The 26,456-nt window shown below is 43.5% G+C and overlaps 1 protein-coding gene across 1 annotated transcript in view; it reads right to left on the bottom strand.

Annotated features, from left to right (window-relative positions):
• The window catches only part of RMC1 (regulator of MON1-CCZ1), a 135,351-nt gene that overhangs the window by 86,906 nt on the left and 21,989 nt on the right, over positions 1–26,456 (bottom strand). The window contains exons 5-9 of the mRNA XM_029591133.1: positions 20,731–20,817; positions 9,113–9,253; positions 7,546–7,646; positions 6,452–6,538; positions 6,257–6,362 (exon numbers count right to left, since the gene is read on the bottom strand). Of these exons, the coding sequence (XP_029446993.1) occupies positions 6,257–6,362; positions 6,452–6,538; positions 7,546–7,646; positions 9,113–9,253; positions 20,731–20,817 (522 nt within the window). The remainder of the gene's footprint in view (positions 1–6,256; positions 6,363–6,451; positions 6,539–7,545; positions 7,647–9,112; positions 9,254–20,730; positions 20,818–26,456) is intronic.

Here is a 26,456-nt window from a genome sequence, read left to right as displayed (position 1 = left end):
GGGACAAAAATGCCTGGAACCCCGGAAACGACCCCCTCATACCAAAGGAGCGCTGTAACTATTTCTTATCCTCTGGCAACTGAGGTAATGGAGACTCGACACACTTACTGGCCAGTTTCTCCAACTTGCTCCCAAACAAAGGCATCTTGATAAGAATGGCTTTGGAAGCTGCGTCAGCTGACCAAATTTCGCAACCAGAGTTGACACCTGGCCGCTATCACCGAAGCCACTCCTCTGGCCGAGGTCCGGACCAAATCACAGCCTGCATCTGCTAAAAAGGTGGTAGCAGGCTCCATAACTGCTCTGGAATTCCCTCCAGACTCATCAACCTCCTGAGAGAGAAGCAGAGAATATCTTGCCACTAGGGCGCAACAGGAGGCAATCTGTAAATTTATTGCCACTGCCTCAAAAGGCTTGCTTAAGAATAGCCTCAATCCTTCTACTATGTGCATCCTTGCAAGGCCTATCATCCCTCTACAGGAATAGTCGTTTGCTTAGAAATGGCACATACCAGAGCATTCACTTTGGGAAAATGCAAATACTCTCTCAAAGCCAGATCCAGGGCATACAGGCCTTCCAACGTCCAACCCCTTTTAAAATTTACCTCTGGAGCATCCCATTCCAGATCAATTAATTCCTGAATGGCATCCACCACAGGGAAAATCCAAGAGGCTTTACATAAGGAAACCAAAATGGGATTCTTCCTTAGCTCTGACAAAGCATCCGAACCAGGGACACCCAGATGTTTCAAGGTCTGGGAAATCAGGGCTGGCAGTTCATCTCTATGAAAGAACTGCAATATGGTTCAATACAGTTCCAGCCCTGGAGGAACTTCCCCATCTTCCAGGGAATCAGGATCAACCTCATCATTAGTGCCATCTAGATTTCTCTCAGGAACACCAGCAGGGAGCTGAGGTGAGCCCCGGTGCTTAAGCATAGGACTGGAAGAGGGAAGAGCCACCGGCTGAGGTCCAACCGGACAGAAACGGGGGAAACGGAGGACTGCGCCTGAAGAAAGGCTTGTAAGCCGTGAAAAAATTCCACCCAAGAAAAAGCAGCCTGGTCCAGACCAAGCCCAGAAAGAACTGGAGCTGGTCCCACAGATCTGCCCTCACCAGTGGAGGAGCCAGTCAAGGAAGACCCAAGATCCGGCACACTTCCAGCCAAAACTGTAACCAGACCATCAGAATGAGAGGATCCAGGTTTAGCAAAACCCGAGGAAGAAAACTCTCCTTGAGCATCAGAACAGTGCTGATAGAGGTTAGAAGCCAGGTCAGGCTGAGAAGCCCTAATATGACAGGCAACACAAAGAGAAAGACGCTTAGGCTTCTTATTTATCGGCGTCATGAGCGGCAGTAACTGTGTTCAAACTGCTTGCGCTCAAAAAATTTGTGCACACAAATAATATGTGCCCCAGCAATAAGCGCAGCAAGGCGCACACACCACTAGCTCGCCCTGCTGGAGAATATCACCACACACCAAAATGTTATGCACATAAAATTCGTGCCTAGCATAATGCACACAACGCGTGCGCAGAGCCGATGTACTGTAGAGGGCAGAAAGCACTCAAGCGCTCGAAAACGCCACCATGGCCTACCAGGCGGCATGCCGAGAAAAGCCTACCGTGAGGAATAGCCCCAAAAGCCCTGGTTCGAGACTTGTCCTCCGGCAACTTTTACACCTTATTGTCCCCTAGGGATTCGATAAGGGCTTCCAGATCCTCCCTGAACAAGAATTTCCCTTTAAAGGGAAGATTGCCTAGCTGGGCTTTGGAGGAAACATCGGCCAACCAGTTGCGGAGCCACAGAAGCCTTCTAGCCGAGACCACCGAAGCCATAATGTGCGAGGATGCCTGAAGATGATCATACAAGGCATCCGCGGTATAAGCCACAGCTGCCTCCACGTGATCTGCCTGGTCCGCTTCCACTGGAGGCAACTCGTGCGTGGTGAGCAACTGTTGCACCGAACGAAGAGTCGCCCTTTGCATGAGGCTACTGCAGACCACCTCCCTAACGCAAAGCGCCGCAACCTCAAAAATCCTCTTAAGAAGGACCTCCAGCTTTCTATACTGAAGACCCTTAAGAGCGGCAGCCCCTGCAACTGGAATGGTCATCCGCTTAGTGATGACTGAAATGGCCGCATCCACTTTTGGGATCCTAAGGATGGCCAAGGACTCTTCTGGCAGCGAGTAGAGCTTCTCCATGGCTCGCCCCACCCGAAGGCTGGCCTCGGGAGCCTCCCATTCTCGGGTCACGAGTTGTAGTAGTGTAGGGTGAAAAGGAAAAGCTTTAGGAGGGGCCCGAAACCCCAAGAGAACAGGGTCCCCCTTGGTAGCCTCCGAGCTCGGCTGCAGCGCCTCAATACCGAACTCCGTCAGAACATGAGGAATTAAATGATCAAGCTCCTCCCTCCGAAATAATCTGAGGACCCTCGGGTCATCCCCCTCAACTGGGGTGGGCTCATCAACATCCCCAAGGAGAGGGTCCAGTGAAGGGGGATCCGGTGGATCGGAGGCTGGGGTTCCGGAGAGATCCAAATCCGCACGGCCCGTCCTCCCTCTGGAGGAAAACGGAACGCCCAGAAAGCCTCGCCACCTTTGCAGGCGGAGGCTCCTCAGCCTGCCACTCAGCCTCAGCCTCCAAAAACGACTTGTGCATTAAAAGCACAAATTTGGAAGAAAAAAGGGAAGCTGCGCCTTTAAGGCAAGGCAAGGCAAGGCAAGGCCCCCCCCCCCCCCCCCGCCCCCCGTGGGAGCTGCTGTCTAACAGGGCTCGAATTCGGCAGGGAGAGCGAAGGAGGATCTCCCCTCCCCCTGCATCCAGCCCTACACTGGAGGCGTGGTGGAGGCAAAATGCCTGCCGTTCCCACGCTAGACGGGGACGGGGCAGGCCGAGGTCGGCAGAGGCGCGAATTCCTCTCTGTGCCACAGGAGCGTGCTGAAAACGACCCGCTGCTGCTCCCCGACGGTCCTTCCCCTCCCGGGAGGCACCGTTTACAAAGGCCTTCGCGGGAGAGCCGCGCCATCGGCTCCCCGCATGCTGAACACGCCGAACCCCGCGGCATACCAGCTGAGAAGGAGCGAGCACAAGGTCGAAAAAATTGGCGAAAATCGCCCCTCCGGAGCCCCAGGAAACCTGTGTGCACGGTAGAAAAATAATTTATTTTATTTATTTTTTTTTTTTTAAACGCTGACACGCAGCCACCCAGGGGAAAAAAATCGTCCCTGGGACCTCAATCATGGCACAGGCAGCACCCCCTATGAATTATGATGTCTCAGGGTGCAAGGGGGAGGGACTGGCCTACCAGTAAATCCCCCTATTCACCGGTAGAAGAAGCGGCTCCGGGAAAACGGCTCACGGGGTATCTAACCCCAGCCATGCCTCAACCAAGGCTGCAGCCTCGGGAGGACTGAGTCTGCTCACCTCCAGAAAGACAACTAACTACTTTTAAACAGCTTGATTTAGCCACTGGGAGAAACAAACACCCTTAGGTCTTATAATTTCTAGTTTGCTTTGTTTTCCTTCTTTTCTTTTTTTTTTTAAAAAAGGATCAGGACTGCAGGTTCTGTCACCCTCATCTGCTGGAGTCAGAGAAATAATGAAGGACTGCAGGTGGCACACCAGGTTAAGATGGGGGTGCTTTTCAGCTTTTTTCTCTGACTCCATCTGCTGGAAGGGAGACACAACCCAGCGGTCTGAACTGATCCTGGTACGTACAGGGAAAGTTATTTTTCTTCTTTTTTTTTTTTTTTTAAACTTAACTGAGCTCAGCGCTTACCGGCTGAACACAAAGACGGTCTCCAGCTGCAGGGGGAAAGGGCAGCTGCCATCACCGCCGCACTCGGCCTTCTGCACCTGCTGCCTTTCAGCTGTACAAGCAGCTAAGTCCATGCCAGGAACCGGCTACCAGACCAAGGCACACCTCTGAGGGACCATGGAAATCACCTCAGGAATTCTTTTCTTTTTTTTTTTTTTAATTTTTTATTTATGCTGATTTTAACAATCTTACATAGAAGAAAATAAACAATTGGTTACAGATTTTCCATACTGTTATCAATAATAACTGAGGTATATATCTCTAATCTGCAATAAGAAATGTGAGAGGTAATGCTCCAGGATTGAGAAAGAAATTTGAGCGGTTTAAGGAAAACAGGAATACCTTTTACAATTGAAAAAGGAAAAGACAAACCTAGATATATATATTTTTTTTTGCTTCGTTCCTGTTGCTAATTTTCACGGGGGGGAAGATTCAAGAAACTTTAACTGTGTTATCTCAAAATAAACATATTTTTGACGATTTCTCCAAACTTCACACCTATATGGATATTTTACAATCATTTTCCCACCTTTACTTTCCACGTCTGTTCTTAATTCTAGGAATTTTTTTCTCCTTAATTGAGTTGTTCTGGAAAGATCTGGGTAAACCCAGATCTTTCCACCGTGGAAGAGTTCTGTTCTTTTCTTCATAAACAATCTGAATATAGCATCCCTATCTGTTGCAAAAACAAAACTAACATGTAGGGTAGTTCTATCCTCAATTTTTGATTCTTACGTCATTTCTAACACTTCTGATAAATTTAATGACAATCCCTCACCTCAGGAATTCTCAACTCGAGGAGGGACCTTTAGGTCCAGGAGAGTGGGGCTTTCTTTTCTTGAATTTAGAATTTCATATTTCTCCATCCAAAAAGCTCGAAGCAATGCCCATAGGGAAATACACACCTGCCATCTGTTGGAGACTGAGAATACTGGCAGGTTGAGGTCACTGCAGGAGTATATATACTGTGAGATCAGCTTGCTCTGTCTCCATCTGCTGGCAGGGGAGCATAAACCCACTGGTCCTGAGTCCATCTGTCTACATGCTAGGAAACAAATTTAAAGACACACACACAGGGCCAGGGAAGGGAAGAAAACCCAAATACTTCCTTGCTTCCAAAGGAGGTTGAGCGCTGCAAGTGCCAGGGACCCAGAGGGGATGAGGGAACCAAGATCCCCAGCTTTCAACCCCCTGACGACAAGGGCTGAGCCAGAACAGGGATCTCCATCCCTCCGATCACCCTGCACTACCCAAGGGACGGCCCACGAAGAAACCTAACACCTCGGGGAGCTGAAATCTCCTTATAATTTTCTTTTTTTTAAATGAAACTCCAGACTGCAGGTTTGCACTTCTACTATCTGCTGGAGAAAGAGAAAGAGAAATACCGAGGGACTGCAGGTGGCACTCTTATGTAGCAGTGCCTCAAATTTTTGTTCTCTGCCTCCATCTGCTGGTAAGGATGCATAAACCCACTTGTCTGGACTGATCTGGGGTACGAACAAGAACAGTCCTTATCTGCCAACATCTTCTGTTAATAAGGATATTATGTTCTTTTATTTCTTTGTTTTAAGGCAGGACTTTTCCTACACATGCAAGACCAAAATATTTCATTGGCCTTTTAATATCATATCAGTACTTGTTAACAGAAGTAAATTATTTTCAAATAAGATATCCTTTCCCCTCCCCCAAGTTCAATCCATAGATTTTGGATTTTAAATTGTAGTCACAGAGCTTAACTGGAAAAACTAAACAAAAAAAGGGCATATAAACCATAAGGGTTGGGGATCATAGAGCTCAGATGCCGACAGTCCATTTCTATCCACCATGCCAATTTTACTAATCCTTATAGGGTCTCCCTTCAGCAACTGCTTACTTTCTGTTTGTTCAACCTTCTTATGGAACGAGTTCCTGCAAAGGTTTATTCATTTAATCTCCATTTTTTCAGCCTTTTTTTTTGGGAGCTTGGCTTTTTACCTCCTCACTTTTCCACTAGGCAATAATTCTACTTATGCAATCCCATTCAAATATTCACCATGTCGATATTTTACCTTGGATTCTCAATTCTGACCTGGAATGACTTTAGGAAGTAAGGTCATCAATGACATCTAGTAACCAGCATCCACATAAACCTGCAGAAGCAGCGGCAGCATACTGCTTACAATCTGACCGAATCATTTAACTGAGCAGCAGCAGCCATGCAATGTGACCAAAAACAAAGCAAGAAAGCAAGGAAAACCAAGGGGCTGCGCTGAAGTTAAACAGAATAGATCTCATTAAAGGATGTTGCTAGTCAGCAAAATGAAATTGCTACTGTCCATTACATTAACACTCTGCACAATTACACTCAAAAGTCAAAGGCAGCTCTTCTTTAACCTGTTAATAGTGCAAACTTGTGTTGAACTTACTGCAAACCTGCTGGCCAAGCTTAAGAAGATCATACCTCGGTGTCCTGATGATGAACCACCACCAAGTTATCCACAACATTCACTGCAAATTTTCCTGTCCTGTTCAGCTTTAATATGTGAGTCTTCTTGCAGGAGCCTTCCCTGTAGTAACAAGCAGATTTTATACACAATACAGTAAGGGAATTTAATTTTCACTGCTGATTGATTAAAGACAAAAAAAAAGAATGTACCTTTGTAAATGGTAGAGGACTACCTCTGCTCCGGTACTGGATGTTCTGGAATGATGTCTCAGGAAGAGGACAAAGAGCTGCCCATATCTAGAATGAAAGAGAGTCCTGTGATCCAGAATCTGACTGGGAGTACGAAGGCCAGCACTGTGCTCATAACGCTCTGACGGCGACAAGCACAGAGGCCAGCGAGACCAACTCCCACAGACAAATGCAGACCGTGCAAGTCATGCTCTGCTTTCTAAACTAGAAATCAAGCTGAGAAATGGGACAAGGCGCAGAGCTTGACCCAAAGAAAAGTGGAATGTACCGCTTGTGTCCAAGAAGAGGGGAACAAAATATTTATTACAAAATGTTCACACAGTAAAATAAAATCTGTGTGCACTGAACTTTTCCCAGCACTCTGTAATGGGCTCCGATAACTAAGCCACAGCTACTTTGAGAATGCTGCTGTGCCTATTTTTCTACTTATGCATGGGGTTACTTCACTCCCAACAAATGTTCAGCAATGTGCTGCGAGCGGAGGTCAGTGAGACCCCTATTTAGGTAAGGTATAGTGTGTGCCTTTATTGAAGGATGGCACTCAATTCAAACAATAAAGCTCTATTTTCTTTCCTTCTTGCACTAACTCAGGTGGGGGTCGATGCAGAAATAATGCCTGTCTTTTTGAAGGAGGCCAAGGGCTTAACAACTGGGAAGTGTCACAGCTTCACAAGTTAGAAGCACTTTTCAAGAAATTAAATGGACCAAAATAGTACAAGTATCTGTCAAGCTAGTCTGCAGTGGACATCTTATGATTGCAAAGCAATGCTTGGGGAAAATCACAACATGAACTCAACAACAGAGTTGCTTCAAAAAAGTACAAGATTCTAGGGAGACTTCAAAATGTAGGCAAGGTGGTTTTCAGTTTTACACAGCGATGAGTTGCAATGGTCAAACTTTGGTCAATTTTCAAGAAGTCAGCCTCAAAACAAGCAAGAAAGCCATAGGGGCAACTTTAAACCTCTGTGGCCAGCACACTTCAAAGTTTTATGCACCTGCCAAAAATGCTCAAAACCAGTCCTGCAGACTGCTTCAGATTACCAAGATATACCTACATGGTTGCCATTGCTATATCTCTTTCAGTCAGTTTTGGTGACTTGGGTGCTCCAGATGGCAATTCAATTTCTAACTTTGACAGTTTTGACATAGCTCCACTCTGTAAAAGTAAAACAAATAAGAATTTAGATATACATTCCAAGAACAGTTTTTCCTGAGATATATTAGGGTCATATCCACAGTATTTACTCCCTCAAACACACCAAATGACAAGGTCATTTTCATATGTAAAGGGTTAACTATATAATGAATAGGCAATGCCATTTAATTAATCTGATAAAATCAACATTAACGTTCAAGGTGGTCTCCAGTTATTTTATTTTTCTGGATTAGTGGCAGTCAGTTAAAAATGTGCCTCTTAATGGAAGGAATTTGGGATATTATAAAGAGTACCAGAATTTGAATTTTTTGTACAGCAGTGTAAGACGACATCTCTAGCTTTGCTCTACTATCATTGTTGGGGGAGTTTAGGTATACAAGGAGTGTGTGTGTTTATAGCAAAGGGAGTTGAAAGCTTTCCCTGGGTTTTTTTTCCCCCATTCTGGATTGTTGTTGGAACAAAGAGTTCATGTCCATATACTACACAAACTTACTGAATCACTTTAACATAAACGTTTTGCTGGGGGAGGCTTTTCCTATAATATTTTTATAACCACGCAAAAGCTCTCAGAACAATTTATAGTGAAGCCAAGACAGACATGATCTAGATTTATCGAGGTAAAAGTTGACTTACATACAGGTCGATCCAGTAAAGTGTGCTCCGTCGGAGCGCACTGTCACCCTGCTCTGGACGCGTGTTTTCCCTTACCCCTTATTCAGTAAGGGGAGGAAAACATGCGGCCCACCCGCGGCACCTAATAGCGCCCTCAACATGCAAATGCATGTTGATGGCCCTATTAGGTATTCCCGAGCGATCCAGAAATTAGCGTCGCCCAAAGGTCGGCGCTAATTTCTTCCGGCGCCAGGGAAGTGCACAGAAAAGCAGTAAAAACTGCTTTTCTGTGCACCCTCCGACTTAATAACATAGCGATATTAAATCGGAGGTCCCCAAAAGTAAAAAAAAAAAAAAAAAAAAAAAAAAAAAAACCAAAAATTTTTGAATTCGGCCCGCGGCTGTCGGGCCGAAAACCGGACACTCAATTTTGCCGGCGTCCGGTTTCCGAGCCCGTGGCTGTCAGCGGGCTCGAGAACCGACGCCGGCAAAATTGAGCGTCGGCTGTCAAACCCGCTGACAGCCGCCGCTCCAGGCCAAAAGGAGGCGCTAGGGACGCGCTAGTGTCCCTAGCGCCTCCTTTTCCTCGTTTGCACCGCGTCGCCTAATTTAAATACTGGATCGCTCGCACCAGCGAGGGGCCGGTGCGCGCGCCGGGAGAGCGGGCGTTAGTCCGCTCTCCCACGGACTTTACTGGATCGGGCTGTCAGAAAGGGAGGAGAATAACCGTTTATAAGGACTACAAGGTCATTCCAGTCTACTTCATCTCAGGGTTACACCTCACTTTTATTAGTTTTCTCTCTCTCTGTCCTAGCAAACTCTTTGGCTGGTGGTCACCATGCTGGTTTTCTTACCCTGAAATAGAAAGGCTGCAAGACGTTGCCAAGGACAGTGGTAGAAAGCAAGATGACTGAACTCTCAGGACAATACATGTACCAGTTTACATTGATACTCTGATTCTTCAGCAGTTTGAGGCATCGTTTCTCTGGTAAGACCTGAGAACACAAAAATATACCACATAACCTTCAGAAAATCCTCAAGTCAATTACTACAAGCAGTTCAAGTTTGCACCACAGCTTTCCCCCCCCCCCCAGGGTTGCAGAACAGCCTCTCTGTGGAGTGGAAAGAATTCTTAGCCTAATTTTGAATAAGCCTGCCAGTACAAAACAAGGATTAGGTACAGAAGTGGCACATAGGAACAGGCCGCATAGGAAACTGTCTCCTCATTCACCTCAGAGCAAGAGCTGAATCAGGGAGGGGAGGGCCTGCATACTCCACAAACTGAAGCCTGTCAAATCTCATGCCAAATGGTAAGCGGGCTAAAATAACAAGCAGAGTTTGGCAAACTGGAATTTAAAAAAAAAAGATATCTCACTATGACACTGCTAAAAATGAAGTAACATTGAATAATGGCCCGATTTACTACAGAGGGCAAAAGTCAAAGCAATTTATACAGGTAAAAGTGTTTACCCACATAAAATCACAGACTGGTTATTGCCTCCCCCTCCAGTCTTTGCAAAAAGAAAAGAAAAAGGCAGGAATGTCAGAGGAGGAAAATAATGAATGGAAATTATAATTTCCAAGTCATACTTTGCACCTGCTTCAATGCAGGCACAAAGTATGAGGATCCTGTGTATCTGTATTATACATGCCAGCCAAGTTTTTAAAAAGGAAACTCCAGAGGAAGTTTTCCTTTGAAAATAAGCTTTAAAGCCCCCATGACCACTTTCATTTCTAAGCTTTTTTCCCCTCATAGATACAGAATGGGAGAAAAGCTATAGTAAATCAAGCCCCAAGTTTGCCGGCATTTATTTTTTTAATATATGAAAAGTATTCCTAGATATTTTTATCTATGAATTGGCCTGCTTCTATTAATCCTCCCAAAAAATACAAACGAACTGCGGAGGAGGGAGAGGTCAAGTACACTACAGGATGCTGCTGCAGGAAGCAGAGGTAGCCTATTCAGCGACATTAGACATGCCATGCTGGGTCAGACCCAGGTCTATCAAGCCCAGCATTCTGTCTCCACCAGTGGCCAGTCTGGGTCACACATACCTGGCAGATCCAACACATAGATCCATTTCTTGTTGCTCACTCCCAGGGAATGTTCCCAAGTCTGCCCGGCTAATAATGATTTATGGATTTTCCCTCTCAGGAGCTTGTCCAAACCTCTTAAATCTGGTTATGCTAGTCACCTTAACCATGTCCTTTGGCAGCAGATTCCACAGCTTGATTGTACGCCGAGTGAAAAAAATACTTTCTATGATTTGTTTTAAATCTGTTGGATGTTGGTTTCACGGAGCACCCCCTTATTTAGTACTATTTGGAAGGGTAAATCTTCATTCCCTATTTATCTATTCCACCCCACTCCTGATTTTATAAACTTTCATCCTATCAGTCATCTGTTATTCAAATTCAAGAGCCCTAACCTTTCTTTGTACTACTTTGTTGAACTTCTCTGTACTTTTTCCAGTTCCACTATGTGAGTAAAATACACTCATTAAGGAAGCAGAACTAGCAAAAATGGGGGGGGGGGGGGGGGAAGCGATGTCACCCACTGCAGATGAGGGGGTCGTATGAGGAACTTTCTGCTCCTCATACGACCCCCCTTATTATTGCTAAAAACAACTCAACTCCGGTCAAAAAGACAATTCTGCTGAGTGAAGTGTTGCAGAATATCTACCAGGAAGAAGCCGGTAGTTTTAAAGCTCTTCTTCTCCTACGATGCCGGCGGATCGAGGTTCATGGCCTTGGGTGAAATATTAGAACCCGGAAAAAGCAATACGGCCAATGCGACCGATAGGCCCTTGGAGGGTAGAGAATCTCCCATGTCTGATACAAAACCTACCAAGGAAGATTTTAAAAAATGGTTTCAAGAGATCCAGAGAGACATTAAATCCATTAAGGTGGATATGCAGGGCGCCCTTAGTGAGTTTAGATTGGAGTTGGTGGATTTCGGAAGGCGTGTCGAGGATGTGGAAACTGCAATGGAAGATCAAAATTCCGAGATGACATTTAAAAACAGAGATTGTGGGTCTCCAAAAAACAAATTCGGAGTTTGCACTTAAATTGGACGACCTCAAGAACAGGTCTCAAAAATCCAATCTTCATATCCAAGATGTCCCGGAATCTGAGGCCTTTGAGGACGCAGGCCTGGTAGTGCGGAAAATATGTCGGGCGATCTTAAATGTGAGACACAATAATGATGATCTCAGAGATGATATAGTATTAGATCGGACGCACAGATCGCTGGGGGGTGCCAAAGAAGAATGTACCGAGAGACATAATAGCATGCGTTCATAGTTATCGCCTCAAAGAAAAAATCCTGCAACAGGCGAGAACCATCGTAATATCTCCTGGGAGGGCCATAGTATAGCAATTTACAACGACCTGGTTCCCATAACATTAAAGAAAAGGAAAGATCTGCAGTCTGTAACATCTTTCTTGCGCAGGAAGAATGTCCTTATCGAAGGCTTTTCCCCTGTGGGCTGGTGTTCCCTCTAAGCAGGGGATCTACTCAGAAGAAGAAGCAATTCCGATACTGGCTCCGTTGGGATTCTCTGCACAAGCCCAGACTAACGCTCAAAACCGGAGGTGGAGAGGGCCAGATGGCAGTGTGTGGGCAAGAACGGCTCCAGACTCCGACACAAATCTAACGATCATCTCTCTCCTCGGGAGGGAGCCACATGAAGTGGCTGTGAATCTTTATTAAGGTGTTCATGCAACATTATGGGGATAGTAAATCTTTTTCATTTTTCTGAAAAGTGGTATAAGGGACTCTCAGAATTGTTTAAGGGGCTGATATTGTGGTATTATGATGAGGTTCTTCTCATTGGAAATTGGGGGTGAGGGATGTGGGTACGCACTCCCTCTGAGGGACACTACTGCGGTGGTGGCAGTTTCAGAGAGATGGGGGGGGAGGGGAAGGGAATACAATGGTGGGTACGAGAGGTTTGGAAAAGGTTTTTTTAATTGATGGTAGGGGACATGTTTTTTCAAGATTCTGTCTCTGGATGGGGGCTTATGTCCTATTATTATTTGGAATGGTTAGGTAATTATATAGGTACTTAATGGCTATCATTAAGTTTGTTTTGTTAAATGTAAAAGGTTTAAATTCCCCTTACAAAATGAATGCTCTGTTTAAAGAACTGCTCTCCCTGAAAGCTACAATAGCATTCATACAGGAAACGCAATTGCGTAAAAGAGATGAAAGATTATTCTCCCCACAGTATAATCAAATAATTCTTGCAGCCAATTCTCCATCTCATAAATATACTGGAGTTGGGATTCTGATCTCTAAAGACCTGAAGGTTCAGATGGAATCTGTGTATCGTGATGAGAAGGAACGTTTTTTAATTGTGCATCTTCTCATACAACAGGAGCCCTTCGTCTTGGTTAAAATTTATTGCCCAAACTTGTTTCAGAGAGAGCTTTTCCAAGAGCTGGATAAGATCTTATTGCAATCTGAATGTGGAAAGGTAGTAATTGGGGGCGATTTCAATTTAGTTTGCAACCCCTCGGTAGATTGTTCTAAAGGGGATGTACATCATTCCACACAAGACAGGAAAGCTCTCCATAGTTTTATGTCTACGGGGAACTTAATTTATGTATGGAGGGATAGGCATTACATAGAGCAGGATTATACTTTCTACTTGAAACCCTATGACACACATACTAGAATTGATTTTTTTCCTAGTCAATAGATCCCTAGTGTTGGTTACCAAGGAGACTGGGATAGGGAATATTTCATGGTCAGACCATGATCCTGTGTAGTGGGAAATGATTGGACCCTCTGTGGACAATGGAAAGATTTTGGAAACTAAAAAACAACTCCCTGGTAAAGGACCAAGATACAGAACTACAAATCAGGGCAGCAATTCTAGAGTACCTTCAATTCAAAAAAACTTCGGATGTGAATCCATTTATATTATGGGACTGCTTAAAAGCAGTACTTAAGGGTAGATTAATTTCTTTAGCCTCCTATAAAAAGAAAGAAAAGGAGTGACTGCGACAAATACTGGTTGCCCAATTGAAAAAATTGGAACAGGCACATAAAAGGCAACCCTCCCCCAGGCTGCTGCAAGAGCTAAGGGATATTCGCTATAAAGTGCAGGCTTTAGAGATGGAGGAACTGGTATTTAAAATGGATCTGCTGAAGCAGACTCATTATGAGCATGGTAATAAAGATGGCAAGCTACTAGCTCATGCATTAAAGACCAAAATCTCCCAGTCCCAAATAATAAAAATAAACGATAGCAAAGGGACAATGATAACAGATGAAGACAAAATCAGGGACCGATTCAATCAGTTCTATGCTGAATTATATGTTAGAGACCCTAATATTATGGATCCAAACAATTACACCTTTTTGTCTGATGTTAGACTTCCGTGAGGTAATCGAGGCCATTGCAGAATTAAAAGCTGGAAAAGCCCCCAGTCTTGATGGCTTTACCCCTCTATTCTATAAGAAGTTCAAGGAGGTGGTAGTTGGTCCATTGATCGAAATGTTTAACTACCTAAGGACAGAAGGCTTTTTGATACCCTCCTCTAATGTAGTGGGAATAACCATAATCTCCAAACCTGGGAAAGATGCGACGCTTTGCAGCTCTTACTAGCTGATATCGCTTATAAATGTAGATTTGAAATTATTAGCTAGGATTCTGGCCAAATGATTGAGTATCCTTAACTCTTTGAATCATGAGGACCAAGGTGCTTTATGCCTGGACACATGGCGGGAGATAATGTTAGGAAGATTATCAATCTTACTCATCATGCCAAGCAAACCAAAACCCCTTCAGTTTTGTTTGGGGTAGATGCTGAAAAAGCATTCGACAGAGTACACTGGTCCTTCTTATTCCAGGTGATGGGGAAAATGGGGATTGATGGTCATTTTCTTAATTGGGTCAAAGTACTATATAGAAATCCTACAGCCTGTATTATGATCAATGGTGGGTATTCCAGGAAATTTGAGGAGCAGTGGGGAACAAGGCAGGAGTGCCCATTGTTACCGTTATTATTTGCAATCTATGTAGCAGAGAGGATTAGGCAAAATTCTGCCATCAAGGGCATTCAAATTGGGGAAAATCAATATAAAATCTCCCTATATGCAGATGATATATTGTTCACCTTAGCAGACACCAAATTATCCTTGCGCTTTGTAGTGAAGGAGTTAGAAGAGTATGGGAAGGTATCAGGTTTTAAAATCAATATTGATAAATCAGAGTTGTTACCCATCTATCTGCATCTATCTGCTTCAGCAGCTTAAGGGGCAATTTTCTTTTCAATGGGCATGAGAAGCCGTGAAATATCTAGGTATAATGACAGGGTCGGGATACTCCGAGTTATTTCGTTTAAATTATCTACCATTGTTTAAAAGGCTTGGGAAAGATTTAGAATCGTGGGAACGGCTAACTATATCACGGCTGGGTAGGATTGTAGCAGTAAAAATGTCTCTTCTGCCAAGAGTAGGTTACTTTTTTCAAACGCTGCCATTTAGGGTGCCAGCGGGATATCTTAAAGCACTTCAACTGAAGATCTTTTCCTTTATATTGAAAAGAAGGCCACCATGAATCTGAAGATCGGTATTATTTCAATCTAAATCGATCAGGGGTCTGGGAGTCCCTAATATCACCAAATATTATGTAGCATCTCAGCTGAAAGCTGTTGAATTCCACAATCGGATTCAACCTAAACAATGGGTGGTAATAGAAGAAGGTATGCTGGCTGATAGAAACATTGGGGATAGTTTTTTGATGCCAGGTAAAATTAGTATAATTTTGCTGAGATATCCCCATGCACAGCATGCACCTTTCTGTTCTGGAGAGCTTGGTGCCTCCCCCTTTTGAGCAAACGGGAGTATACTTTTTCAACAGCAATTAGGCAATGTGAAGCTTTCCCTGCAGGAAGAGAGGGCAAGCCTTTTCGAGAGTGGGCAGAAAAAGGGTTAATTACAATAGGTGAAGTGTGGTAGGGGCAGACCATAACACCCTTTAAGGTGCTTAAAGATAGGATTCATTTATCACACCTGGACTATTTTGCCTACTTGCAAATGAGACATTTCCTGTTCACTAAACGGGTCAATACAGTAAAACACGCGGGAGAGCCAGCGAGCACCTGCTCTCCCAGGCCACTCTCCTGGGTGCGCGATTCAGTAAGCAAGAGCATGCAAATGAGGGCCCACGGTAAAAAGGAGGCGCTAGGGACACTAGCATGTCCCTAGCGCCTCCTTATTGACAGAAGCGGCAGCTGACAGCGGGTTTGACAGCAGACGCTTAATTTTACCGGCATCTGTTGTCAAACCCGCTGACAGTCACGGGTTCGGAAAACAGATGCCGGCAAAATTGAGCGTTCGTCTTCCAACCCGCAGATTTTTTTTTTTTAAGAATTTTTATTAAGAACATAAGAACATAAGAAAATGCCATACTGGGTCAGACCAAGGGTCCATCAAGCCCAGCATCCTGTTTCCAACAGTGGCCAATCCAGGCCATAAGAACCTGGCAAGTACCCAAAAACTAAGTCTATTCCATGTAACCATTGCTAATGGCAGTGGCTATTCTCTAAGTGAACGTAATAGCAGGTAATGGACTTCTCCTCCAAGAACTTATCCAATCCTTTTTTAAACACAGCTATACTAACTGCACTAACCACATTCTCTGGCAACAAATTCCAGAGTTTAATTGTGCGTTGAGTAAAAAAGAACTTTCTCCGATTAGTTTTAAATGTGCCCCATGCTAACTTCATGGAGTGCCCCCTAGTCTTTCTACTATCCGAAAGAGTAAATAACCAATTCACATCTACCCGTTCTAGACCTCTCATGATTTTAAACACCTCTATCATATTCCCCCCTCAGTCGTCTCTTCTCCAAGCTGAAAAGTCCTAACCTCTTTAGTCTTTCCTCATAGGGGAGTTGTTCCATTCCCCTTATCATTTTGGTAGCCCTTCTCTGTACCTTCTCCATCACAATTATATCTTTTTTTGAGATGCGGCGACTAGAATTGTACACAGTATTCAAGGTGCGGTCTCACCATGGAGCGATACAGAGGCATTATGACATTTTCCGTTTTATTCACCATTCCTTTTCTAATAATTCCCAACATTCTGTTTGCTTTTTTGACTGCCGCAGCACACTGTACCGACGATTTCAATGTGTTATCCACTATGACACCTAGATCTCTTTCTTGGGTTGTAGCACCTAATATGGAACCCAACATTGTGTAATTATAGCATGGGTTATTTTTCCCTATATGCATCACCTTGCACTTATCCACATAAAATTTCATCTGCCATTTGGATGCACAATTTTCCAGTCTCACAAGGTCTTCCTGCAATTTATCACAATCTGCTTGTGATTTAACTACTCTGAACAATTTTGTGTCATCTGCAAATTTGATTATTTCACTCGTCGTATTTCTTTCCAGATCATTTTTGTGGCATCCAACTTAATATCGCTATGATATTAAGTCGGAGGGTGTACAGAAAAGCAGTTTTTACTGCTTTTCTTTATACTTTCCCGGTGCCGACCGAAATTAACTCCGGCCTTTGGCAGGCGTTACTTTCTAAATCGCGCAGGAATAACTAATAGGCCCATCAACATGCATTTGCATGTGGTGGGCGCTATTAATTTCGGGGGAGTTGGCCGCGTGTTTTCCACGTACTATTACCCCTTACTGTTTGAAGGCATCTGTAATAAAGCCCAAACAATAAAAGGGGCGATATCAAAATTATGTGTGTTGTTAAACAGGGTTAGTGGACTAAAAGCAAGATATATGCTTGCTTGGGAACAAGACGGCGACAGTATTCACAGAGTAAGACTGGAACCTAAGTTTTTTGCAGACTCGCCGTAGTTCCATCTCCTCTTCTTTGTTGGAAAACAGTTATAAAGTTTTATTTAGGAGGTATACAACTCCAACTAGGCTGAATAAGATGTTTCCTAATGCCAGCAACAAGTGTTAGAGGGAATGTGGTATGATAGGAGATTTCTTACATGGTGGTCCTGTCCAGTTTTACAACCGCTTTGGTCTCAAGTGGAGGGTTGGTTGAAAGAATTATTAAAAATACCCTTAACACTGTCCCCTAGGATTACTCTTTTAAATTTCCCAATTGATAATGCTTCGAAATAGCAAAGACTCTGTTTGGGCTGTAGTCCATGCTGTGAGAGGAGCAATAGTGAAGGAGTGGAAGGATGTTAAAGCACCCACCTTTGATAGTGTACTTCTCCGCCTGAAGTGGATATATTATATGAAAAAACTAACCACTTTGAAGGAGGATAAAATGCATAGATTTGAGGAATCTTGGCAATGCTATTGGCAATGGCAGAGCTTGAATCCCACTTAAGCTCTGGAGCCCACTGGGGTTTTCTTCACCTTATCATGCTTTCTTAAGGGGTTTCTCTTTCCCAGGTGTTTGCTGTTTATGTTGGGAACTATGCTGCGATTTACATTATCCCCCTGTTAGTTCATCTGTATGAACCTCTCTTGTAAAGAAAATGTGGAATTTACTACTTTCCCTTGATGCTTGGGGAGGGGTGCAGGCTTCTGGTAACAAAAGGAATATATTATTGTATTACTAGGTAAAAAAAATATACTACTGTAAATAGATAATTGGGATTCATCTGGATAATGTTCATGTTTGTACAATTCTGTATATTATGAGCTGATGATCTTGTATAAGCTGTCTGTCTTTACACCTGTTCATCAGTGTTTGTATTTGGAATGCTCAGTATGAATAAAAATGTTACTTACAAAAAAAAAAAAAGAAGAAGAAGAACTAGCAAAAATGTTTATTAGATAAATCAGTAGAAGAGAAAGCAAACAAAAGGATTAACCTTAACCTTTTGCTTTCTGCTTTTCCCTCAGATAGTGTGTAGTAGAAATGCCAGTGACCCTAAATAAAGATGTGCATCAGGAACTGTGCCTGCTGCTGTGCACACAGACTGAACCAGAAAGTGCAGATCTGAGTAACACAAACATGGAGTCTGCAGCCACGTGATAATTTCGGCAATTTTATATGAGACTGTGATTCATACAGAGGAGAAGAGACAGATTGTTTCTCCATATCAGAAAGTTGTCATCGCCTCCCAAATGAGAGGAGAACCTTGGACACCAGAACTGTGAAACATGTCCTTAGTTAAACTTTATATCCAGCCTGAGACCAGCTATGAAGTGAATATTGTTCTAGCACCTGTTTTGCTAATGAACTATCTGAACTTCCTTAACCCACCAGGAATATTCCTATGCATCAGGATTCAGATGACATCATTTGCATCCACTAATTCTGTGTCTATGGGGGGTGGCAACATCCAATCCAAATCAGCATTGGAGTCTATGGAACTGAATATTCAATGAGGTTTGACTCAGAGAAAAAGAACTCAGAGTTACCTAGACCAGCGATTCTTAACCAGTGTGTCACAATATACCACTGTGTCACAAAGCACAAGCTGATGTGTCGCTACCTCCGCAGCCAGAATACCACGCTCCCTGGTCTCCCATGGCTAATCTTCCCGCCCCCTCCTCTGCTCCAGCAGAATGCAGAGATCTCCTCCTCCCATCTGGGCTGCTAGCATTTTCAAGCCCGGGTGGAACGCTAACGGCAGAGCCCATTGCAGCACTAAGCAGCCATCTAAAAAGAACATGTGGGGGAGGGGGTCCTCACAGGTGGTATGGCCTCCTTATCGGCACGGAAGAGGAAATGAGGTGGACCCTCACGGGAACAAGAGAAGGAGCAATGCAAGCTAAATTTGAAGAGCACAGTGTCAGCCCCCACGGCCCCAAGAAAGAGGAGCCCTGTCAGCCAAAAGGGGCTGGAGGACAGGCTGAAGCTTCAAGCTGCTGTTACTTGTGCTTCCAGGAGGAAAGTGTAAGAGTGTTTGTGTGTGTGTGTATATATACGTGCTTGTGTGCATATATGCGTATGCGCGTGCATGTATATCTGTGCGTGTTTCTTTCACGGGTGAGAACACTGGCTTAATTACCTTTCAGTTGGGTTATTTAGATTGGCATTGCGTAAATTCTTAAGTGCAAAGTTGGGCTTAGAGATAACACTTGTTCGGTTTATCTTCCATGACAGTGATTTGCGCTGTAAAACTATAACAACTAAATTAAAACCAAAACAAAGAAAAGAAATAATTGTACAGTATTAAAATTTTTACACTTATGCTGCTAAATAAACTGACTACCTCATAAAAAGTGTCCTGTAACTGCTCCCTAATGCCAATGAATTTGTATCATAAGGTTATTGGTTAAATCTAGTAACCTACTATAAAGGTTATCTACACCATATACTCCGACAAATGGCATTTAAATATTTCTGAATATTCTTTCTGTATTAGCCACGCCCACTCCCATGAAACGAGTCAAAGTGTATCAAGGCACAGCTATGCTGACTTTTATCGAAGCCCCATGTAGGAATCACACTGCTACATACAAAGCACAAATCCAAGAGCATAGTTCAGAAAGCTGAATTTTCAAATCCAAGAGGTATGACAATTAATTTAAAAAATGTACAACTTATTCAAGAGTAGTATAAATGCTGAAAATGAAGTTTGGATAAATTGAAACAGGACCTAAAATTAAGTTTAAAAAAAAAAAAAAAAGAGAAAAAGCAACAATGCCAGGAAATAGGTAAGTGAATACTCTAAAACAACAGCACTAGCCAGATTCTTTAAACAAACAGCATGGGCAGTGAATACATATGCATCATTTTCAGATTAAGGCTTTAATGCCCACATTCTTGCTAGGAGGACACCAAGTTGGCCTGTGTTGACACTCTCTCATTATGTCCTTGCCATTAGACAGCAAGGAGGCGTGCAGCAGAATTCACAGATGTCACAGTGTGAACACTTCTGCAATGGCCCCTGGACAGAGATCACCATCCTGTTCTATACAGGTCACCTGAGTTGGTGGCCTAGAAGCAAGAGGCTCTGTAACTGATCTCCCACAAAAGGCTTACTAATCCAAGATGCTTTGGGCAGGAAGAATATAACTTGAATTTGGCTGGAAGATTTTTCTTTCGACTAGAGAGTCCCCTTCTCTTCCCAGTGAAAAGTAGCCAGTGGGCTATTTCGGGTCTGTTAATGTCAGCACTCCAAGCAGGCAACAATGGTCAGCTATGATGCAAATCTAAAAGTCAGGAAAAACGAACTGAACAATATGAGATTCAAAATATGGACTTCACAGACAGCCACAAGAGAATAATAAAACTATCAGATGTTAATGAGCACTTTTAAAGAGGAAAAGTTCACCGTTATGGAGGCAGTAAACTATTTAGTAAGAAAGTTAGTATTACTTCTGGACAAGTCTATAGTGTTACACATTACCACTATAAAATTAGGCCCAAGAGTTTTATTCTAGCAAATGTTCTGATTAACTATCAAATTATTGCTTTGATATTAAAAAAAAAAAAAAATCTTAATTTCAGTCCATCTATGAATCAAAAAGAGAGAGAAAGACAGATTTTTATAAAAACATTGGCTTACCTGGTAGAATTCAATTCCTTGATCAGTGATGAAGACTATTTCTGTAGCACTTGTCCAACAGAATCCCAAAATATTAGCATTCTTGGTCTTGAATTAAAAATATAAAAAGAAAAGTTGTTTTTTTTCACACTACCAATATTATCACTAAAAACAAAACCAAGAATGGCATTAATCTGCCGGATCCTCTATTCTATTTTCCTGTGTGCTCTCTTAGACAGCGCCTGGTTGGGTACAAGAATGCCCATTTTGTTTATGCACCCAGACTGCACTGAACCAAACTTCTGAACTCATCCGAAAGGGGTGTGTGTGTATGTATATACATAGTGGGAACCCACATGATGCCAATTACGTTCACTATTCTCATTTCACTGCAGTTTAATGTTCTTACACATTATCAAATAAATAAATAAAAAGCTTCATACCAGCACATACACTCAAACAATGGTATAGCCAGTAGAACTGATTGCCTTTCCTTCTGGCTAGGGTTTGATGGTACAGTGTACAAGCTACATTAAGAAAAATAAAGGCATGCTCAATTCTGCCCTCTTCAGAATGCTTTACTTTAGTTTACATCTTTATTAGGACACTTGGTGTTTAAGCATAGATTTAAAGTACAAGCAACATTGTGAAAACGAACAGATGGCAGAGCGCCAATGGTTTAAATCCCCTTGCAGCTTCGATTTTGAGAACAGGAAACAGTGTTGAGCAGATGTCACAGCATTGACTGAATCAATGTCCGTTCGAGTCTTTGTGACTCGAAGATAACAGTTATTGTTTTCAGCGATTTGGAGTCAAGCACTCACAGTGGATTCTAATATCAACCAAAATAAGTACAAGCCAAAATTGAAACAGTTGTCACAGTTTGATCGGAACTAATCTCAATATAAGGGTGTAACTAGATGAACTGAGTCCTCCAATGAACATACAGAATTAATGAAGTTACTGCTAGTTAGTTTATATGGATTTTATAAAGTATCTTCGCCCTTGATGAAACTGGAGATATCTGGTATTTTTGCTTGCCACTTTCAAAACTGAACTTTTTTACAATGGGCCATTTATATTAATATGATTATTTTTGTAATAAGTGATATAGTGATACTGAATGTTTTATGATTCTTTGGTCTGTTTCTATTTTCTTTTGCTGCTTTTTTGCAGATTTTATTGTAATGTGGCAGGGTGATACAATATTGTGATAGTATTAGGATATTCAAAGAAATAGATGCTATGATATAGTGGTCCAGTGACTGTTGTGAAATAATAAAATAAACAAAGCTATAAATATATTATTTAAATTTTGACTGTTCTATGATATGGTTAAGGTCAGAGTTATAATCTGTTACAAATTATGGTTTAAGTCCCAGTTACTTATAACCATGCCGTATAAGTAGCTATTCAAACACAAGAGTGCCCCAATCTCTACTAGACACAAACTCAGGACTGGAGTCCAAAAGGAGATGCAGCAGAGATCGGCTCTTAGGTTAATCAGTTCACTGTTTCTAGGCATTAAAATTTTTTTACAAGATCCTGAATGAACTGGGAATGCCAATCTGCTTTCCTGAATGTCATTATTGTAAACCATTATGATCTTTACATGGAACAATGGTATATAAAATGTCTATATAAATAAAATCAATAAATAAGATTGTACCAAGCTGAAATACGAGGAGGGAGATGAGCAAGCAGGCTATGAAGTAGGTAGGAATGGAGAAATTACTTACCTGAAAATTTCGTTTTCCTTAGTGTAGACGGATTGACTCAGAACCAATGGGTTCATGCTCCCCTGCCAGCAGATGGAGACAGAGTCAGGTTTCAAAACAGACGTCACCCTAGATACACCCCTGCAGTGACCTCAGCCCTTCAGTATTCTCTTCAAAAGCCACTGTGGACATACTAATGAAAAAACTTGATTAAAAATAGATAACTGTACTCAACCAAACACTGAACTCCAGTAAGATTATAGATGCTCTGGTCTAGGGACTGATGATGGCTTACCCGTAATCTCTTGGAATCGATATCCACTCCACTGGCAAATTCTTGGCACCATTCTTGGACAGCCATGGGCAGGATACTGACTTCATCTGTTTACACTAAGGAAAACAAATGATCAAGTAAGTAATTTCTCCATTTCCTAGCCTATAGCCAGATGGACTCAAGACCAATGGGATGTACAAAAGCTACTCCCAATCGGGGCGGGAGGCTGCTGGCGGTCCGGTTAACATTGCACTTGCAAAGACTGTATCCTCCCGGGCCTGAATAGCCAGGCGATAGAACCTGGAAAAGATGTGCAAGTAGGACCACATTGCTGCTCGGCAGATGTCAATAGGAGACAGAAGTCTAGCTTCCGCCCATGAGACTGCCTGAGCCCTAGTGGAATGAGCTTTAACCTGAAGGGGTAATGGCTTTCCTGCCTCCACATAGGCTCCTGTGACCACCTCCTTAATCCAATGAGCTATGGCAGCCCACGAAGCTGGTTCACCCTACTTCCTTCCACCGTGAAGGACAAACAGGTAGTCTGTCTTTCAGACTGGTTCGGAAACTTCCAGATACTGCACCAAAAGCCTACTGACATTCAAATGGCGGAGGAGGTGGTATTCTTCTGCATCCTTGTGCTTATCTAGGAATAGAAACGAAACGGACTGATTCAAATGAATCTCCAAGACTATCTTGGCCAAGAAGGATGGAATGGTACGAAGCTGAAGCTGGAATGGTAGGAAGCTGTCATCCGGAGGGACGGTTCCCAACACGACAATGCCTGTAGTTCAGAGATAAGACATGCCAAGCATACAGCCACCAGGAACACCATTTTCAGTATTAATAAATGCAAGGAAAAACTGCACAGCAGCCGAAAGTTGTGCCCTGTCAAAAACTCCAATACTAGATTAAGATTCCACAAGGGAACCGGCCACCGTAGGGGGGGGCCAGAGGTGCTTCACCCCTTTCAGAAAACGGGCCACGTCCACATGAGCCAACAGGCAGGTTCCGTTCACCTCACCCCTGAAACAGGAGTCAGCCACTACCTGAACCTTCAAGGAGTTAAGGGTCAAACCTTTATTCAAGCCGTCCTGCAAAAATTCAAGAATTAGTGGGATTTTGACCGTCCAAGGGGGAAACACCGCATTCCTCGCACCAGGCCTCAAATACACTCCAGACCCACACATATGTTAGGGACATAGAGAACTTCCGTGCGCGGAGTAAAGTGGCAATTACTGGAGCCGAATATCCTCACTTCATCAGGCGAGCCCTCTCAAGGGCAAGACCATAAGACAGAATAGAGTCAGAACCTTGTGATGGACCGGTCCCTGCTGTAGCAGGTCCCTGTGTGATGGGAGGCACAGGAGTCTCTCCACCAGAAGTCTCCATATGTCCATATACCACAGACGCCTGGGCCAATCTGGAGCTATTAGTAGAACTAATCCCCTGTGGCACTTGATTCTGCTAATGACCCTGCCGAGGAGGGGCCATGGAGGGAAGGCGTATAGCAGCTCCTCTTCCAGCAAGGTCTGAATGACAGCGTCGATCCCCAGGGTCAACTGACCTCTTCTGCAACTGAAGAATCAGGGAACCTTCGCATTGTGAGATCCCAGCGATCTCCTACCAGCTGAAAGGCTTTGGCCGACAATGCCCACTCTCCTGGATCCAGACTCTCCCTGCTTAGAAAGTCTGCTCCGACATCTTTTCCTGCGATGTTGGTGGCTGAGATCATCTGTAGACGTATTTCCACCCATTCCATAAGGAGATCTATCTCCTGCAACACTTGCTGGCTTTTGGTTCCACCCTGGTGGTTGATGTAGGCTACTGTCATTACACTGTCCAACATTAAGTGGACTGCCTGACCCTGGAATATGTGACTGAATTGTTGACACACCAATCTGACTGCCTGGGCTTCCAGGCAGTTTATGTTCCAGAGGGCCTCTTCCTAGGTCCAACACCTCTGGGCCATCAGTTCCTGACAGTGAGCTCCCCAGGCTGAAGGTTCGCGTCTGTTGTGAGGACCAAACAGTTCCGAGGGGACAGGGGTACACCCCTACCCAGATGAGCTTCCTGCAACCTCCACTGGAGCAGAGCGCATACTTCCATTGGTAAGTGGAGGGCAAATCAAATAGTCTTGAGACAGTGGGTTCCAACATGACAGCAGGGAGCGTTGAAGTGGTCGCATGTGTGCCCTTGCCCATGGCACTACTGACACGGTTGCCGCCATCAAACAGAGGACTTGAAGATAGCTCCACACCATCAGGCGTATTGTGTGCAACAACAGACGCACTTGGGATATCAACTTCCTTATCCACGTGGTCGGGAGGAAGACCTTGCCCTGCTTGGTGTTGAACCTGACTCCCGGGTATTCCAAGGACTGGGAGGGTTTGAGACTGCTTTTGTCCAGGATTACAACCCAACCAAGTTCTGAAGCAAGGAGGTCACCCTATTGGTCACTCGGAGACTCTCTTCCACGGACTTGGCCCGGATCAACCAGTCATCCAAATACAGGTGCATCAGGATTCCCTCTTTTTTCAATGCTGCTGCTATGATCACTATAATCTTGGAAAATGTTCTGGGGGCTGTGGCTGGGCCAAAGGGCAATGTCCGGAACTGATAATGGCAACCCAGCACCACAAAGCATAAGAATGTTGGTGTTCTTGCCGGATTGGAATATGTAGGTAGGCCTTGGATAGGTCCAGGGAGGTTAAGAACTCTCCCGATTGTATGGCCTTTATCACGGAGCATAGGGTTTCCATGCGCAAATGAATCACTCGTAGATGTCAGTTGACGCTCTTGAGGTCCAGCATGGGGCGAAAGGAACCTTCCTTCTTGGGTACAATGAAATAGATGGAATAACGACCCCTATTTTCCTGGGGTGCAGGTACTGGGAATATAGTCTTCATCCTGAGGTGCCTTAAAGTAGTCTCCACTGCCTGCTTTTTGTGCTGTGACTGGCAAGGAGACATCATGACTATGTCCCAAGGAGTGCTGTGAAATTCCAGCGCATATCCTTCTTGTATGACCTCCAGTACCCATTTACCGAAGTGATCTCAACCCACCGCTGGTAGAAGAGAACTTAAAACACTAAAACGTTCCCTCAGAAATGCCAAAATAAAAGTGGTGAAAAAAATCCTACATCCACTTGTCTTGGCACCTATAGGGCACTGCTTCATAAATACAGAATGATGATTCTCAAAACTAAACGTGATTTCTTCTCAAAAAAAATCCATGACTTCCAATTTAACCCTAAAGTGCTGTTCTCATATATAGCTGATCTAACCAAATCTGCCCCCATTTCCTATACCCAACAGCAATTCTGAAACTAAATGTAAAGATCTCGCATATTTTTTCCGAGACAAGATCCTAAATTTAATGACAAATCTACCTAAACCTAATAACAACAATATCATTCTGCCAAAAAATCCTGACAAGGTATGGTTCACGTTCGAGAGTATTTCCTCCACTGAAATTGAGACTCTCATAAGAAAAATGAATCCGGCTGCGCATCCAGCAGATGCAATCCCAGTGAAATCTCTAAAACTAGTGTCAAATATTGTAGCTAAACCTCTGGCTGACATTATCAACTTATCCTTAATGCAAGGTAGTTTTCCTGACAAAATAAAATGTGCCATAGTCAAACCCATCTTAAAAAAAACCCAACAAAAAAAAACCCAAAAAAAAATACACTTAAGCCCCTCAGACCTAGCCAATTTTAGACCAATTTCCAACCTTCCTTTCCTGGCTAAACTATT

Source organism: Rhinatrema bivittatum, chromosome 2, assembly GCF_901001135.1.
Source record: "Rhinatrema bivittatum chromosome 2, aRhiBiv1.1, whole genome shotgun sequence".
Classification (NCBI taxonomy): Eukaryota; Metazoa; Chordata; class Amphibia; order Gymnophiona; family Rhinatrematidae; genus Rhinatrema; species Rhinatrema bivittatum.
The sequence above is the reverse complement of the archived record's forward strand: the minus strand, read 5'-3'. Positions and strand labels throughout refer to the sequence as shown.